The sequence below is a fragment of the Protopterus annectens genome, chromosome 10.part0 (genome assembly GCF_019279795.1).
Source record: "Protopterus annectens isolate FY-2018-M chromosome 10.part0, PAN1.0, whole genome shotgun sequence".
Taxonomy (NCBI): domain Eukaryota; kingdom Metazoa; phylum Chordata; order Ceratodontiformes; family Protopteridae; genus Protopterus; species Protopterus annectens.
Genome location: NC_056744.1, coordinates 1588779365 through 1588798694, shown reverse-complemented (window position 1 = coordinate 1588798694; position 19330 = coordinate 1588779365). Strand labels below are relative to the sequence as shown.

The window sequence follows — 19330 nt, the reverse complement described above, 5'->3', positions numbered from 1 at the left end:
CCTCATATATTTGTTTTTTGGACAAATTACTGAGGATTGAACTAATAAAATAAAGACATACATTTAAGTTTTAGACATTGTATCCTTCAGAAAATGCAAATGCATACACATCCTGTTATTACAGTAATTTCTAAGTTTATAACAGGACGTCAGGGACATGTTATCACAATGGGCAACAGGCAGAAACAAATCTTTTATTCTGCCACTATCATTTGGTGGTCTGTATTGGCATATTTTACTGCTTAGCTTGAGACCCGACCTTAAGAAATTAAGCAGGGAGTGCTTAACATTTGTTAAGGTCAGTACTTCTTGGTTGGACTTGTGTTTTATTCCTTAACAGTACTTTAAGGTCAGGTCTCGTGCCACTCTAGCACTTAACTGATTTGTTTTTTTCCAAATATTAGAGCATAACCACCACACTCCTTACTATTTATTTAATGTGTAACTTAATTTTCTTTTGGGCCCACTTATTTGGAATAAACACAGTATTATCTGGGAGTCAAAACAAATTATTATATATTTTACTAGCTGAAACAAATTAACTCTTGGAGATTTGCATGTTTTAATGTTACAAATGGGAGGTTAAGACTACTTTTCTGAATTTCTTCTACTGAGATGCAAAGTACAAAATCTTCAATTGATTCTCTATTAATTGCCCTAATGGCAACATTTACTACATCCAGATGGACTGCTTTCCTTTTCAAAAATGAAAAAAGAGCATGTCTGCAAGCACAGTTTATAGATGAAACTGTAATATGGGAAACCCCGATTCAAAACTGTTCAATAGTTGTTGGCTGATTACTGCTTAACATAAGCACTGATGGGGAGATATAGCACCTCTAGCTTTCCTTCTAAATCCACCCAGGCAATTAGTACCGGGAAAGACTCCTGGTTTGGGAACCTAAACTGGATTAAGCAGGCATTTAGAGAATGAATACATTAATTGCAGTTTGAGAGGGACATTTCTAACAAGTTGTTAACTGGTAAAACAAAGTAGCTGAATAGACTGAATACCCATATTATCCAGCAAGAAATGAAAGTTTTTTTAGTTTGTCTATTTTATAAACAAGGCATACTCATATGTAAGGCAGAGGACTATGATTCAAGAAATGATAATGTTGGGGGGGTTAACATAATGGTCAAGATATTTGCCTCACAGATACAAGGTACGATGTTTGAGTCTCATCATTAAGGAACATTGGATAGGCTTAAAAAGGACCACAATGGCAGCCTGTCTGGTACATACCTATGAGCTTCTATATTCATGTGGCATTTGGATGTCATATATACATGAATATTTGAATAGATATTTTAATTCATGGATATTTAAAAAAAAATCTGTTTAAATATTTTTCTTTGAGTGTTGTCTAATCTTGAAAAAGCACCACTTAAATACAATGTATATTATTATCATAATATATATGATAATAATCATAATATATATATATATATATATATATATATATATATATATATATATATATATATATATATATATATATATATATATATATATATATATATATATATATATATCTATATAGTATTTTTCTTCTTCTTTCGTCTTTTCCCGGTTAGGGGTCGCCACAGCGGATCACCTGTTTCCATTTCTTCAAGTCCTCTGCATCTTGCTCTGTCACACCAACCACCTGCATGTCCTCTCTCACCACATATCCATAAACCTTATCTTAGGCCTTCCTCTTTTCCTCTTACCTGGCAGCTCAATCCTTAGCATCCTTTTCCCAATATACCCAGCATCCCTCTTCAGCACATGTCCAAACCAATGCAATCTCGCCTCTCTGGCTTTGTCTCCAAACTGTCCAACCTGGGCTAACCCTCTAATATACTTATTCCTAATCCTGTCTACCCTCGTCACACCCAGTGCAAATTTTAACATATTTAACTCTGCCACATTAAGCTCTGACTCCTGCCTTTTTGTCACTGCCACTGTCTTTAACCCATATAACATAGCTGGTCTCACTACCCTTTTGTAGACCTTCCCTTTCACTCTTACTGGTACTCATCTGTCACAAATCACTCCTGACACTCTTCTCCACCCACTCCACCCTGACTGTACTCTCTTCTTCACCTCTCTTCCACACTTGCCATTACTCTGAACTGTTGATCCCAAGTATTTAAACTCACCCACCTTTGCCAACTCTACTCCCTGCATCCTCACCATTCCTCTATCCTCTCTTTCATTCACACACATTTATTCTGTCTTAGTCTGGCTGACCTTCATTCTTCTCCTCTCTAGAGCATATCACCGTCTCTCCAAGGTCTCCTCAACCCATTCCCTACTCTCACTAAATATCACAATGTCATCTGCAAACATCATAGTCCACAGGGACTCCTGTCTGATCTCGTCTGTTGACCTGTCCATCACAAGTGCAAATAAGAAAGGGCTCAGAGCTGATCCTTGATGTAATCCCACCTCCACCTTAAATGCATCTGTCACTCCTGCTGCAGATCTTACCACTGTCACACTACCCTTGTTCATATCCTGCACCACTCTTACATACTTCTCTGCCACTCCTGACTTCCTCATAAAATACCACAACTCCTCTCTAGGCACCCTGTCATATGCTGTCTAAGTTCACAAAGACACAATGCAACTCCTTCTGACCTTCTCTGCACTTCTCCATCAACACTCTCAGAGTAAACATCACATCTGTAGTGCTCTTTCCTGGCATGAAACCATACTGCTGATCACTAATCATCACATCCCTTCTTAGCCTAGCTTCCACTACTCTTTCCCATAATTTCATGCTGTGACTAATCAGTTTTATCCCTCTGGAGTTACTACAGCTCTGCACATCACCCTTATTCTTAAAAATCGGTACCAACACACTTTTTCTCCACTCCTCAGGCATCCTCTCACTTTCCAAGATTTCATTAAACAATCTGGTTAAAAATTCCACTGCCATTTCTCCTAAACACTTCCATGCTTCCACAGGTATGTCATCTGGGCCAACAGCCTTTCCATTCTTCCTCCTCTTCATAGCTATCCTTACTTCCACCTTGCTAATCTATTGCACCTCCTGATTCACCATCCCCACATCATCTAGCCTTCTCTCTCTCATTCTCTTAATTCATCATCCCCTCAAAGTACTCCTTCCATCAGTTCAACACATTCTCCTCGCTAGTGAGTACATTTCCCTCATTATCCTTTATCACCCTTACCTGCTGCACATCTATATAGTATAGTATCTTATAAAAAACATGCGTCTGGAGCGTTTCTCCCCAGGCCTCCACTGAAAATTGGATTTGTTCCAAGTCAGACTTTCTCGGTAAACAAATATTAAATAAATAAAAATAAATAAATGTGAACAAAATTGCCATTCATAAAATACCTTTTCAGTTATACAGATATAATTATTGGTTATTTTTTGGTTATCAGTAATGGCTAATTTAGTTGTCTATCACCACTGAGCATGTCTGTTGCTGGTTTTCTTGAAAAAAGTCTATTGATTATATTACAACATGAAATCCACACAATAGGTGCAAGCAATACAACATAAAACCAATCATTATTCCAGCCGACACATTTCAACCACATCTATCAAAATGTCCATTCAAGCACACTTACCTTTAGATAACACTGGTATGTGTTCCAAATCCAAGGCACTGATTGGTTGAATTTCATCATCATTGCCAGGGTGACAAGTGTTAGAGCTGGGTTGATGTAAGTATATTCAGCATCCACCAGTACATGGACTTTATTATCCTTTGCATACTGAAAAAAAATATTTAGGAAAAACAGTGCTTGATTCTGTTTATTTGATTTCAGGTGTGCTATCAAACAGATTTAAATATAAAATTAATTTACAGGCTACACTAAATAACAAGGCTAGGAGACAATGTGTTCCTTAATGTTACATTAAACTGGAAATAAACAACAGTAAATCACTATTTCATTTTCAACTGTTTCACTTAAGTAAAACTCTGAAGCCATGTAACACTTCACTGGCCTGTGAACCAGTAAAGGGATACCACATGTTAGTAGAACATGGAGATAACCTTTGACCCCTTTACCCTTTTACCCTACAGTTCTCTGCTTGGTGTTCCTCTGTTCTTGCCATATATTGATTGACATTTTTATTATGCTTATTTGCTATGTGCTGTTCTACATTTTCACCACTTTATTTGTTTTCACAATATTCTTTTTTTATGTTTCTGTATGTTTTAAATATTTTTTGCATTTTCTTTGCAGCTTGCCTAAATATCTGAACTCTACCATGATGGCCTATTTTACATCTTAACCAGTGTGTAGAAAAGGCATTCTTTATGCAGTTACTTATATTCAGTTTTTTTTCTTGCCATTGAAATGTTTCACAGACAACTTCCATACAATGAGCCATGTAACCTTATCAGAAAGAATGCACTTGAATGCATTCACATGTGGGTTCTATTCAAAACATTTTCTCCATACTATTCTATGAATGGGCCCATGAGTCTTCAACTTAGTCAAAGTCCAATGGACACTTTATAAAGGAGAAGCATATATACACCTAAGGGGTGATACAACATAATGAGATCTCCCTTCATATGTTGACAGCCTACCGTTATCAGTGAAGTCAAGTCATGAGAAAAGAAGACAAACTTGATTTCACAAAATAAAGTTTATGGGATTTGTTTTAATGAATAACTGTTTTGAGAAAAAAAATATATATCTACAGCAACTATTTGGTTACAATTGACTTTTCAGGCCGTTGGTATAATGGTTAAGGTGTTTACTTCACAAACAGAAGATAGAGGGTTTGATTCTCTCCTTTCAAATGGAAACTGGCTAGGTCTAAAATAGCCAGCAAGGGAAGCTAGCCTAGTTCTTGCCTATGAACCTATATAATATGTTTGAAGCACTGTATAAATAAAACCTAGATATAAAATCAGTTTTTATAAAAACCTCTTGACTTTAGATCTGACTTTCAGAATGTGTTTTTAAGTTAAAATTTTTAAATGTTGCTATTTTATCATCTTTTCCAGTGGTGTAGTGTTAGTTCTGGATGCAGCTTTTTTGACATTAAGCCACTTCCTATATTCCTTCATTTTGCTAGTGGTCAGCAACACATGGAAAAGCTCAAACTCTACCTGAATACTATCTTTTTCAAAGCTGCCCCTTCACCTGGTCAGCAATAGATCTCCTTTGACTAGACATAGCTAACATATGAATGGTTTACTAGTTGCTGGACTTCCTGGGTAGCTTTCAATGAACTCTGCATTACCATTCAGAAAAAAAACAATAACAAAGCACAATAAATTGCAGAGATCTATTAGTTACTGCACTGACCTGTCCAATTTTATTAAACCGTTGCAGAGAGGCCAGAAAATGATGATTCTCTTCTTTTGTTAAACAGGAAAGATGAAGTGTCTTAAAAAATAAAAATAAATAAAAAGGTAAAGTTTTTATCAAAACAATAATCACAGCTAAAGATGCAAAGTATGAGGATTCCACTGTCTATAATACTGACACAGACTAGATGCAAACTAAGGAATCTGACAGATTTGAATGCTTTGTCTTGCAAATCAAATGGTTCCTCTAGAATCTAAATTAAGTGTTTTCGTTCAATAAATTCAGTAGTACCATATAATCTTGGCTGCCCTCATATCTTAAACAAAAGAAGTGTCATAGCAGTTAACATTTTATTGTGTGATACTTCTAAAATGAGAATTAAACCTTCCTCTCCTTTTATGTGCCTATGATGATATAATTCAATTCAATAAAAAAAAGCAAAATGCAATATTGAACAGTTTGCCAACAGAAAATCGGACATTCTTTCAATAGCATATATACAAAATGTTGAAACATCAAAAAATATCTAGTTTTTGCAGTGCAACAGAGTACTACCTTTAATCATACAGAATGGATGAAGTACTCACCTCATGTAGAAGTTCATGTGCTACATACTAACACATATACACATGCATACTTCCTCATGCTCACACGAACGCATGTGCACACGTGGGAAAACTCTGGGACATTAATTCTATATAAAGCCTAAATAAATAAAAAGCAAAAATAAGCAATGTACTCATTACCAAGCTGAATCACTCCACTGGAAAAGTCTTAACTAGCTGTGTAACTCCTAGTTTTGCATCACATTTGACAGCTGTTAAAGTAGTTATCTAATCCCAATTCGACATATGTCAGCTGTCAAAGGAGCTGTCAAACTACCACACTTCTAAGTTTAAAAAAGTCATTAGTTGGCAGTTGCAACATTGTCAAGGAGTATATAAGTAAAACCATTTTTTTATTTTTTTTCCATATCTCTCTTTTGTTATAACATGCAGTGGGAATGTTAGAGATTCCCTACCTCCATATCACAGCTCTAGACAAGGAAATACACAGGTATAGTACTTAGTAGCACTAGAGTGTCAATGTCTGTTCCATCCCATAAAAAATGAAAAACAAGATGGCATAGCTCAATACCAAAAGTATTAAAATGCCAAATGCTGTTTTTTTTAAATTATGTTAAAATACTAACTGCAATCTAATACTTGCTATGAGGTATAACACAAAATTTCAGCACTCCATTTGGACTACTTCCACCTAGTCAAGAAATACAGTTTGAATATTTCAAATTAGTATGCATTAATGTATTATGTTATTAAAAGAAGTGCTCTGTCTGATAAAATGCAAAAGAGAATGTTACAGCTTTAGTTAGATAAATACTTTAATATCAAATGATGCTTTCTGGAATTAGTTTAAAGCTCATACACATATACATAAACAGTTATATAAAACTTAAAGACAGACAGATATATATAGAGTCAAAAACAGGCAGACATGATGCAAACACATAGACACACACACACACACACACACACACACACACACACACACACACACACACACACAGACACTGAAACATGCAGATTTTTAATCAGGTACACATATATATCATTATCTGGCAAATTATAAAAGTATAATATGTGACATATTCTAGTATAAATAAACAAAGCAAGTAACTACTTTTCTAAAACAAATAAATAAATAAAACAGACTAATATATAATAAACCTAAAAAAACACACACATGCATAGATGCCATTTTCTAAGTGCAGTACTGTCTTCCATTGTGTGCATTATAAAGAAATAAAAGACATTGTAGGGTGGGAATAACATTGGGAGGTCTACCATATTTCTTATAGAGCTTACCCCCTAAAATGCCCACCCTTTCAGGTATTAGTGCTTATGCCTGTTTCAATGACGCTATACCTCAGGAAAGAGGCATATTGTGTAAATGACTGTTAATGTGGTAGCATGTGAAACATGGGTATTCACAGTTGAAAAATTCTGCTGCTTAACACACTTGTCAGTCTTCATTTATTTATTACAGCCAGGTTACTCAGCAGGAACAAGTATCTCTTTTCAGGGGGTAAACCAGGAGCACTATCTAACTAATTTTAAGTCGAATATTAGGCAAATGGAGATTGGCAGAATCAAACTGAAAACTACAAATGGTAGGCAAACAGACTTGGGATGGAATATCAAAATCACAGTAGCGATAAATATGAGAGCTTATAAAAGAGATCCAGCAGTATGTCAGCTGAAGATAGAAGGAAAGGGTATGTAACTGATAGAATTAAGTCAGCACAAGTATCTAGGCGAGTGGGGATTGCAGACCAATATACACAGGCTAGATACAGCTTAGCTTTATAAAATCATTGTGTTAGTTTTTTGATAAAATGTACTTCAGTTCCATTTTGGGATATACTATAAAAATATAACACTGTTTTTCTTATGATGTAGATTGTTTTGACATTGTATGGTTGTATGTCTTTTGGATTTATTCAGTAAAAAAAACAAAAAATAAAACAAAAAACAAAACAAAGAAAACAGTACTACAAGATGATTCATTAATGCCTCATAGCCTTACCCTTTTGTGCTAATCTGCCAAATAATGTTCTATTTGGCAACTGCATTACTCCAATGACAATGTTGATATTGTGTTTCAGAATCTCTTTGTAATCAACCCAAGACAATTTCATGTTTTAGCAAAAATCTTAGACAACTGCAATTGTCATAAGGTCCATAATGTTAATCACAAGCAGCTTATGAGACATACATGTACTGTATGAGAGTGAAGACAACAGCATTAAGTTTAACTTTCCCATGCCACTCCATGTGTGTGGCTTTACATACCAAGACTGATGGCACTTGAAACGCCAAGTGTCAAAAAAAAAAAAAAAAAAGAGACAGAAAATCCCAGAGAATAGCGAATCTCAAAGATTCAAAGTTCACTCTTTTCCTTTAAGTTTTTTTTTTGTAGGGCAATCCACCACAAGCCCGCAACACTCCCAAACTTGTATGTACCACCTATGAGATTGCCATGCCTTGGACATAAGGGAATATCACGAGAAATGGCCATCATGGACCTAGTATATGTAATATTTCATTTGGTTACCACACATTTCCTAATGTTAGAACTCATAGTGCAGCACAGTCTCAACGGCTACATTAGTGGAATAATGAATGAGAGTGGATATGTTTCAGACTTACTGTAGCATATGTAGTTGTAGCTGAAGGAGTTATTTTGCATCCAAAATCTAAGTTATGTAAGTACTGAATGACTACAAACACACACACACACACACACACACACACACACACACACACACACACACACACACACACACACACACACACAGCAGTTACAGCCACTTTAAGTAAATATACACTTTAGATGTCTCATTTTAAACTAAAAAAGAAAACAAATCTCAGAATGCAAGGGATTACAACTGTCTCCCCATGAGCTACACTGTCCCTCTGCAATGTTTAATTTGTTAGTAATTCAATGAGTATTAAAGTCACTCAGTAATGCCAACTGCACACAGTTGATCTGTGTGCTCCTTGTTTTTTATCCTGTCTATTTTAATAATTTCATTTTGTAATAAATCACTGCAGCATATAGTCCATCAAAAATGTAAGACATTAGAGTGTAATACTTTGTAATAATCTGGAAGTGCATGTTAATGTACAAAAATGATTGATTTGGGCTTTTTTCTTTTTAATACATTGGTATGGCATCAAGGATTACAGCCAGTAACGCAAGACATTAAAGTTTCATACTTGTTGTAGTTTACAAAATGCAAGTTGAAGCGGAGATGGATTGCCTGCTGCAATCGTAAGATGTTGAGATGGTCTGACACACACACACACACACACACACACACACACACACACACACACACACACACACACACACACAATTTCTCCACACATCAGATATGTGAGGATGCTCTCAGGCACACTCCCTAGGATTTAGAAAGAATCCTACCACTCCTGTACATTAGGCCAGTTTGTGCAACTGTGAGAAAATATGATTCAGGGACAGCTATAACCACAATGATGAAGACCACATTATTGTCTCATTAGCATATAGCTAAATTGCACTTGAGAGACCTGTGAAATCGATAGTGTTTACTCTAGTGGACCATGCATTGCATAGGTAAAGGCATCCCCCCTCCCCACACACACACCCCCAGGCCATCACCTCCAAAAAACACATGCACATTCACCTAACATCTAACAAGAGCCCATGCAGCTAATCAGACTTACTGACACACTCACCATTACACCTACACTGATGCTCACAATCACATGCACATACATACTCTCAATTCCCTACCTAACCCCCTAATGCAACTTCCCAGGCAGACACACACACACACACACACACACACACACACACACACACACACACACACACACACACACACACACACACACACACACACACACACACACACACACACACACACGTTTTTCTTCATTTACTTTTTTATTTTTAATTTTATGCTCACAAAACATCAGAACTGACTACTAAGGGCTTAAAAAAGTGGCAGCTCTTTTTTTTTCATAGCTTCAATATGCTGCCATGATGTGGCAGACTGTTTTTTCAATTTGGGTCTGCAGTGGTGCAGCGGTAGCATCGTTGCCTCACAGCAAGAGGTTCTCCCATTCAATTCTCGGTTGGAGTGCGGGGAGTGCCTTCTGTGTGGAGTCTGCATGTCCTCCCCGTGGGTTGAGTGGCGTTCCGAAAGACATGCGTGAATGGGCATGCCTTCGTTGAATGTTGGGCACCAAGCTGGCAACTCGGCACCGTGAAAATCTACTGCCAATCATTAGTGGACGGGAGTTCTGCTGTGGCGACCCCTAACTGGGAAAAGCCGAAAGACAAACATTAACTTTACATTTAAAATTTTGCTGGAGATTTTCATTCTCCAATCGGGGGAAGATGTGTACATTGCCTGTTGTGTAAAGTGAAATAAATAAAAACACCAGACAACATTCATTACGGGATATCATTAACAAGAAACAGGACAGGCTCCACTAATAAAAAGCCTGCTTTTTAAATGCCTCACAGAATCAGAATTCATTATGTAATAGGAATCTTACTGAAGTGATGTTGTCTTAATGCTTCCAGCATTTTCTTTTAGAGAGGTTGTGTTGCCTCTAGGTGTGATTTAACTTTTTTTTTGTTTTGGCTGAGCAGAAATATCCTTGCCTGTTATACAATTTCTGCAGCGACAATCCTTTCTGCCTTTTCCATTTGAAACTTATAAATAACTGTGCCATTAAATGCTTTCACAGGATATAAAAACAATGCATTGCAGTGACCTCCAGTTTCCTTGCCTGTCACTACTTTTTGCATCCATTATATGTTTCTGACTTCTCTTTTGTGTTCCCAGCTTTGACCTCCTCATTCCGACTTTCTTTATCCTCAGCCACCTTTCCCAGATACTTGAGGATAGTAACCTGTTTCACCATTTTTCCTTCTACCTCACTTTTCAGCTTTTTTCTAATTTCTCCCATTTGCTGCCATGACAACTATCTTATTTGTACTCAGTTTCATCTCACTTGTCATCAGCTTCGCATTCCCATATCCTTTGCTGAAGCTAATGTTCAGAGTTTGCTTATAATGCCAAATTGTGTGCATATAGCAGCTTTATTAATCTGTTCCTTCTGTTTGCTAATGCAGTCCATCACCAGTATGAGCAGTGTTTGGCTGAGAGCTGAAACTTGATGTACCCCAGTCCCACTGGGAACCCAAGTGTGTGTCCAAACACTGTTTGTACTTGTGTTACTGGGTCCTAATATATAGGCTGTACTAATTCTACAAGTGTTCCCAGGACACTGAACTATAACAGGATTGCCAAAATGAATTTTCTTGGGACCTTGTCATATGTTTTCTCCAGGTCTAGGAATATCCATTTGAACTCTTTCCTCATCGCTAGTTTCTTTCCACTCTCTGTCTTGCTGCAAACATTAGGGCATTTGTGCTACATACTGATCTGAATTTGAACTGCTCGTCTCCATCCTATTTTCTACTAGTCTGCATACTTCTTTATCAATCACCATCTTCAGCACTTCATGCATAGTGGAAGGAGTCTGATACCTCTATACTGCTCACAGTTGTGAATGCCCCTTATGTTTTTGTACAAAGGCATTGGAATAGTTATTCTCCTGTCATCTGGGATCTGCCTTTCTTTTCATACTGCTATGAATACCCTTTGGAGCCATTTCTTCCCTCACTCATTGAACAACTTAATGCAATACCATATTCTTGCTAGTTATAGATCCTTGTCTCTGATTCAGGATAACCATACCACATATTTGAATGTACTGGAGTCACTCACCATTCAGTCCAATAGTATATTCGTGGGTGATTTCAACCATTCCACCATAAACTGGGATACATACACAACCACTATCCTGCTGGCTCAAATATTCCTACATTTTGATAATGCAAACACCCTGGAACAGCTAGTCTGCACAACTACTAGGGGTGCAAATATCCTGGATCTGCTACTCACAAATATGAGAGAACATTGCACCCCCCTTGTTGAGTGTCCTCAATTGTCGAATCAGATCACAAATGGTAACCTTTTAAATAACTATAAAGACCAAATTCCCAGAAAAAAACACAAATTTTAAGAACCTTTCCAAGACTAACTTCCTCCTATTAAGTGAAGGTAAAGCTAAATTCCAAGCACCCCAAACACAGAGAACATGGTGGCCTATGCGGTAGTGTTTACAAAAACCCAGTACAAGCATGTAAAAAACTGCATAGAAACAACAGTTCCAAACTGAAAAACATTTTGGACAAACTCCAAAAACAAACTTCCTTGATGGACACCCAGGATAAATAGGTTGTACAATAAAAGAAAAAAAAATCATGTCCATAAATAGGAAGGGCTATTCCCAAAAGACATAAAAAACTCTCCCTCATCAGTTTCAAAAAGCAACTCGGGGGAGTAATCAAGTTCAACAAAGCCAACTTTGAGGCAAAAATAGCATTCCAGGCTAAGGAAAACCATAAGGCATTTTTCAGTTGTGTACACAACCTTAAAGAGAACACACAACGGTGTGCCGAACTAAAAGTAAATGGAACTTCCTATACCAAACAGAGGAATATAGCAAGTTTGCTGGCCATTAAATTTAGCTCCAATTTTAGTACCCCCTTCACCCCCAGTTTCCCCCCAAGAAATACCCTCTAGCATTTCTCTACCAACTACCAGAAAAGAACAGGCCATCACTGCACTCTTCTGAGCTAAAACATTCAATGGGTCCTGATAATATCAAAGAACATCTCCTAAATAGCTTGAAACATGACGTGTCAGGTCCAAAAGTATCTGTTCAAGCACAGCCTCCAGACAGGCTTCATCCCTCGGGAATGGAGTACTGCAGCTGTCATCCCTCTATACAAAGGCAAACCATTAACAGACCTAGGGAACTACAGACCAATAAGTTTGTTTAGTCTTATATTCAAGACCAGGGAAAGAATTATTGTTGATCTGATAAACAAAGACCTAGGAAATCTTCAAACACTGGACCCATCCCAGTTTTGACAAGAGCAGTTCATGCCTACTGAACTTGGTGGACTTCTTTGAGAAGGTCACTAGAGCCATGAATGATGGAAAAAGGGTACATGCTGCCTACCTTGACCTGGCAAAGGCATTTCACACAATAACTCATTCAGGTATTGTAGACAAATTCACAGATTTAGCCATAAATCCCTATGTCACCCGATGGATAGCCAAATGATTCACAGATAGGACTCATAAAGTTAAGGTGGGGAAATCCACCTATACCAAGAGGCTTGCCATTAGTGGTGTCTCACAGGACTCAGTACTGGAACCTTTCCTGTCTGGAATATATTTTTCTGAAGTCAAGGCAAATGTATAGGGCCTTTTGCTGACCAAATTTGTTGATGACTGCGAGCTGGGTGCAATCAGTGAATCCCCCAAAGATGTAGATATCTTCCAGAAGGTCTGACACAGTCAAATAACTGGGGGCAGAACTATGGCCCAAAAACTCAATGCAAAAAATGCATAATCATACCCTCTGGAAACCACCCATGCAAATTATAGCATTAATGACATTATTCTAAAGAATACACCCAGTGGTAAAGAACTTGGGACCTCAGGTTGACAGTAACCTGAGCTGTAATCACCATTTGACCATGGTGGTGAGAAAATCCTTCTGCATTGCACAAATGTTAAGTAAGGGTATGGCATCCAGATCTAAGGAGATTATAGTCCCACTGTACTCTGCCCTCATTAGCCCAATAATCAGGTGCAATGTACTCTTCAGCATGTACCTGGCAAGGCATTTGCAACACCTACAAATGCTTCTCACTAAAAGAATAGAGGGTGTAAATAATATATCCTATGCAGACCACCTCAAAGCCCTGTTCCTGTACGCAGACTCCTACAGACTACTGAGGGGTTTTCTCTGCCTAACCCACAAGGTATTCTCTGATCCAGCCCTGATGAATCTGCTACACATTTGCCAGAAAACAGTACTAGAATTGTCTGATCTAATGACCTATACCTCATCTGTGACATAAACAAAACATGTTGGAGGGACAGGTATGTGTCTCAGAGATCACCCCTGCTCTGGAACAAACTCCCCATTCATGTGAAACAGAGATCCTTCCTAAGCTTATTCAAACACAGTTTGGACCAATGGATGGGAAATCACAAATTCACCCATGACTTGTTGCCTGTGGACCTTATGGACAGGGGCAGTTTGTAGATACCCTACGGCACAGGCATAAACCAAAACCATTCTAGCCTATGGGCATTGATAATTGGGACAACTGGGACATGAATGGCTAGGCTTTAAAATGCTCTAGGGCCGTTAGCCTAGTAACCTCCCATGATCCTATGACCTTCATCATTGCTGTTTGACCTCATCTCCGCCTGATGCTTTTCAGTACTTTATTTCCCTACAATGAAAGAGGTTGCGTATGGGAAGGTGTTTTTTTATCTTCATTTAGAAGCTTCTGGAAATACTCCTTCCATCTGTCTTTGATGCCTGTGAAGTGTTGAGCAGGTTATTGTTGACATCCCTTACAAGTGGTGTTTGATGACTGACTTCTTTATATCTCTGTTGCTGCCTTGAAACCTGCTAAGAGTTTCTTTGTGCCATCTGTAGATTCCTTTTCCTGAAGCTGGTACAGTGCCTTTGATGTCTTGTTTTTTGTTACTGCTGCCACTCGCTTAGCCTCTTTGTTAGCTAACAAGAATTCCTTTTTAGCCTGGTCCATCCTTTCTATCTCCCACATTTTCCTGCACTCCTCCTTCCTTTTGATAAATTCCTGGACTTCTGCATTCCATCGCCTGCTTTCCTTATGTACCTCATTCCTGTATTTGGTTCTATCTCATGTCTGTTCTATAGTCTTCATACATGGTGCCTTGAGACACTGTTATTCTTATTTGGACACCACCTATCACCTCTTCTTCCTGAGGTGTTATAGTCCTTGTTGCTTCCTTGAGCTCTTATGTTCTCACTACAGTCAATTTCCAGGTCTTCAACCTAGTTTCTGTTGACCTTAAAGCCTTCTGTGACCACCAGAGGTTTATGACATGGGTCAACTGTTTTGGCAGAGGTGACTTTGCAATCTTTGATTCTACCCAATGTCCTTTCCTTACTGGGAGGAAGCTTACCTGAGTTGCATGCTCTGTCTGAACCATGTGTTGGTCACCATCAAACTAGACAGCAGTATAAAATAGCCTCTCCTTCTTTATTCCTGTTACCCCTCCCCATGTGGACATAGGGAGTCTCCGATGCTGTTCTATCTGTCCCAATATGAACATTCGGGTCTCCCATTATAAACACCAACTCATGCTGTCCTATTTTATCTAGTAGGCTCTGCATCTGCTGCCTGAATGAGCTCTTTTCCTCACCATCACAATACTGCTGTGGACTAAAATTATGAATACTGCCCTGTGTTTACACTGGGGCCTGATTGCCATGAGTCTATCACTGATTCTGATGACATCCCTCAATGTCTTCAGTGGACTCTTCCTCACCAGAAAATATGGTCTGTCCTTCTCCTGAGTAGTACTCTCAATCCCAAGCCAAGTGGCTTTGTTGCAATGCCTTTCCACCCAGAATATCCAGTCTGCTCCTTACCATCATGTAATCCACTTCCAAGATGTGACCGACTTTCAGTGTGGCAGTTCTTAGTGTATGCATGGCAGGTAGACAGATTAATTGGGTTTACACCCAACTTCCACTCAAGAGAGCTACTCAAAGTAACTGAGGCTGGACAGCTGCACACTGGTCAACCAGCAGTAGCTTATTTCAAGAAATGTGCTGCTGGCAGGTACACACTGGTTAACAGAGGCACAGTTACCATGAGTATCTGGTCTCTGGCAGTAGTCAGGTCCTCAACTCACTCATCACTGACGAATAGCCATGTCAGTTTTTGACAACATTAGTCAACTTCACCACATCATCACATAGAGCCAGATTTAACATCGTTGAGTGTTTAGATGGGACATGATGTAGTCTGTGATCTGTGCTCTCCTATGTAGTGGATACTGTGCTTTACAGGTGATGCTCAAAAGCAGCTGGTCTATGCAGCCTTTTCTCTCATAGACAATGTTTTGAGCCTGTGCTGCAGCTGTCAATGCCATTTTGCATGAGTTTAAGTTGGTAACACCAAACATGTTTTTGGTTAGTGAGAGGAACCCTTAAAGACACAGGGAGAACATGCAAACTCCACACAGGCATTGGCTGGAAATTAAGACAGACCTTAATTATGCCAACTGTCTCATTCACTGTCTAATAGCACAGAGTTCTCATGGCACATAATACTATTTATCACACTGGTTGAGAGCCCTTTCACATCTTTTCCAGCCATTACGTTGTCACTTGGATGAAGAGCAAAGCAAGAATACATTTCAAAGAAATATTTTCTAACAAAAAAAAAATCACACACAAGCTTAGAACTCTGTCCTGGCCTGTCATTCAGTAAAAGTGGAGGGTTACCTGTCCATCCATGGCCCGTACAAGGCTCTCAAAAGACAAACTCTTCCTTGTTACAGGGTCCTTTAGGTGATGTGTTATGGTTTTCTAGTGCCAAAAGGAAAGAAAAACACAGAATAATAAGGTGTTATGAAGATACACTCACAAAACTATTTGGTTGTTATAAACAGATTCTTAAGTTTGTTACAACATAGACTTAAGGAATGTTGCACTGTATGTTCAGTGAACTGATTAGGTGGAATGATGTAAACAAATGTTTTTCAGACATGGCCCAGGCAAAATAGTTATCACAATAACACAACAGATACAATAATACAGCTGCAATAGAAGTGACAAAATATATATGCAGAACACATGCAAACCAGTATGTAAAACTAATAGTACATGTAGGGTTAGAAATCATATTTGGATGTATTCAAAAAGTTCACAAATTAATCACAACAAATAAGGACATAAAGGAATAGTGCATTTAGAGTCTATTTTTAGTATATCCTTACAAAACAATCATTTCAGGGACAGATTAGTGGAGTAATCAACAAGACTGGTGAGCCTCAGGGGAGGTCATCAATGCAGAAACCATCAGCATGTTGATCACTTCACAGTTTGAGCTACTTCAGCTCTAATATCAACAAGCTCTATATTCCATTAGGTGGGAGGTCAAACCCAGTTCACTTTCAAAAAGGTCAGGAGGTGTAACATCATGGGTCTTAACCAGAAATGAATACTAAAGGCCTGGAGGAGAATAGACAAGGGATATTTTATTTCAGACGCTATTAATAACTACGTGAAAAATGCAGCAAACTCAGTATCTAGCGGAAAAACTCTTTAATAATAAAAACACAAAAAAACAGAGATGACCGCTTTCACAACTCGTGTTGCTTCTTCAGATCTAATACTCAATGGGAAACACACCATTTATAAATAAAACAATTAAACCTATTTTACATATTTAATTAACCTCTTAAAGCAGTAGACCTCAGGGCTGGTTTCAACAGAACATTTCCATTTAATCCCTTGTCTCTATTTGCCGCAAGTGTATATATCCATTTAATCTCTAGACATTCAACCTTTGTCTTAGAATCCCCACCCCTTTTAGATGGTCTACCTATTTCCAAGACCAAAAATTTAAAAGTATGTGAACCTCCTTCCTTAGCCACATGTCTGACCAAGGCATTCCTGGTGTCCCCTTTATTGATCTCATAAATATGCTCCTTTATATGATCTCTCAATTGTCTGGTAGTCATGCTTACATAATAGGAAGCACATTAGTCACACACAGCCAGATACACCAGATTGCTGCTGTTACAGTTAGCATGTGCCTTAAAGGTGAACAAGCGTCCACTCAAGGGATGTATAAAGGTATTATCACTCCTGATATAGCAACATACATTACAACATCCACACGCATGCGTCCCACATCTGTTATCCACTGAGTCTTACCTTGAATTACCATTAGTAGCAAGGGATTTATAACAAAGCAATTTTTTGAAAGGATATGTTATTCTTAAAGACAAACCATGGTTGTTCATCAAGGATCTCTGTCTATACTTAGGGTCTGACATCAACACTTTCCAATGTTTCCTAACAATATCACATATAGACTTGACATCAGTTGAAATGGTAACAGACATCCTAACTCGTGTTAGTGTCATTAACATTATAATATTGTCTTGCCCTGCCAAGGCTATGAGAAATAACATCGTTTTATACAAGCCCTATGTCAATGTCTAAATAGACCCTATTCTTATACTCATCCAACAGGGTGTCAAAAGAGGTGTACCTGTCACTGTCCTTGTTATATAGCCTTGCCAATCTAAAAGACTGTCCCCTGATAACATTCATCTTGGTCCTTTTTGGGAGCATGCTATGAGCATGTAGCTTTTGTTTACTTTACAATATTTTTTAAACAAGCTAGCGGTAATGGTATCACCATTCCATTTAATGCATACATCCAAATAATCAATACTGTTATTAGACAAGTCATACGTAAACCTCAAGAAATCCATGGCGCCTTCTAAATACTTGACAAAATACTTGACAAAAAGAGTAAACTCATCCACCGTGCCACCCCAGATAAGAAACACATCATCAACAAAACATATACATTATAGTGTAAGATGTTGTCTTTAAAAGGATTGCATGTATTAAAAACATAAGAAAGTTTGCATTGAGCGAGCACCATGTTCACATAACTATTTGCATACATGGTACCCATAGCAACACCCACTTTCTGAATAAAACAATTGCCATCAAACATACAAACATTGTTCATCAATATAAGCTCCAATAAAAAACATAACAATTCAATTCTACAATCAAATTCAGAACATACTAACAAAAATTGTCTGATATAATCAATTCTGACATCATTCTGAATAACTGCAAATAATGACACTATGTCCATAGTCCATAGTATATCTGCATTCAACTTATTCAATATGGAAGAAATATTTTCTGTATTACATGCTGTATAAGTATCTCAGTCATCCAGCATATTATGCATAATAGCAACATATTTAGCTGTGTCCATTACAACAATGGACCCACCCTTGCATATAGGACATATATAAATATCATCACATTTTACCAAATCATCTAAAACTGCAAATTCTTTCCTAGTCAAACTATAGTATGATTTATTTGTACTATTGTTATAACATTTATTAAACAACTTGTAAATTTCATCCTCACATAATTTAGAGAAAGCTTCCACCAAAGGAGTATTCATAGGTATATATTGACTTGGTTTCTTCAAAAAAGCTTGCATACACATAGAGTTGCCAAACATCAATCTTCAATATTCAAAAATGTTACGAATAAAGGGTTTTAGGTCCAGTAGTACAACAGAAACAGTTGACCTCTTAGAGGGCACAAAAGATAGGCCCAAGCTCTAATGGCATCAGTTCAACTGATGAAATATTTACAATCAGGTCCTCAGAACCTTAGGCCTGACTGATGGGCCTAGCTCTAGTTGCCCCATCAGTTGCAGCCACTTCCGCCCCTGCTCCTAGAACGCCCCTTTCCCATCTGACTTCAAAAAATTCAC

At 37.9% G+C, this 19330-nt stretch overlaps 1 protein-coding gene across 3 annotated transcripts in view; it reads right to left on the bottom strand.

Moving 5' to 3' along the window:
* Nucleotides 1–19330, bottom strand: part of PRODH2 (proline dehydrogenase 2) — a 228527-nt gene that overhangs the window by 84109 nt on the left and 125088 nt on the right. For all 3 annotated transcript variants that reach the window (XM_044086241.1, XM_044086242.1, XM_044086243.1), the window contains exons 4-6: nt 16288–16371; nt 5291–5371; nt 3590–3736 (exon numbers count right to left, since the gene is read on the bottom strand). In XM_044086241.1, coding sequence (XP_043942176.1) covers nt 3590–3736; nt 5291–5371; nt 16288–16371 — 312 coding nt within the window. The remainder of the gene's footprint in view (nt 1–3589; nt 3737–5290; nt 5372–16287; nt 16372–19330) is intronic.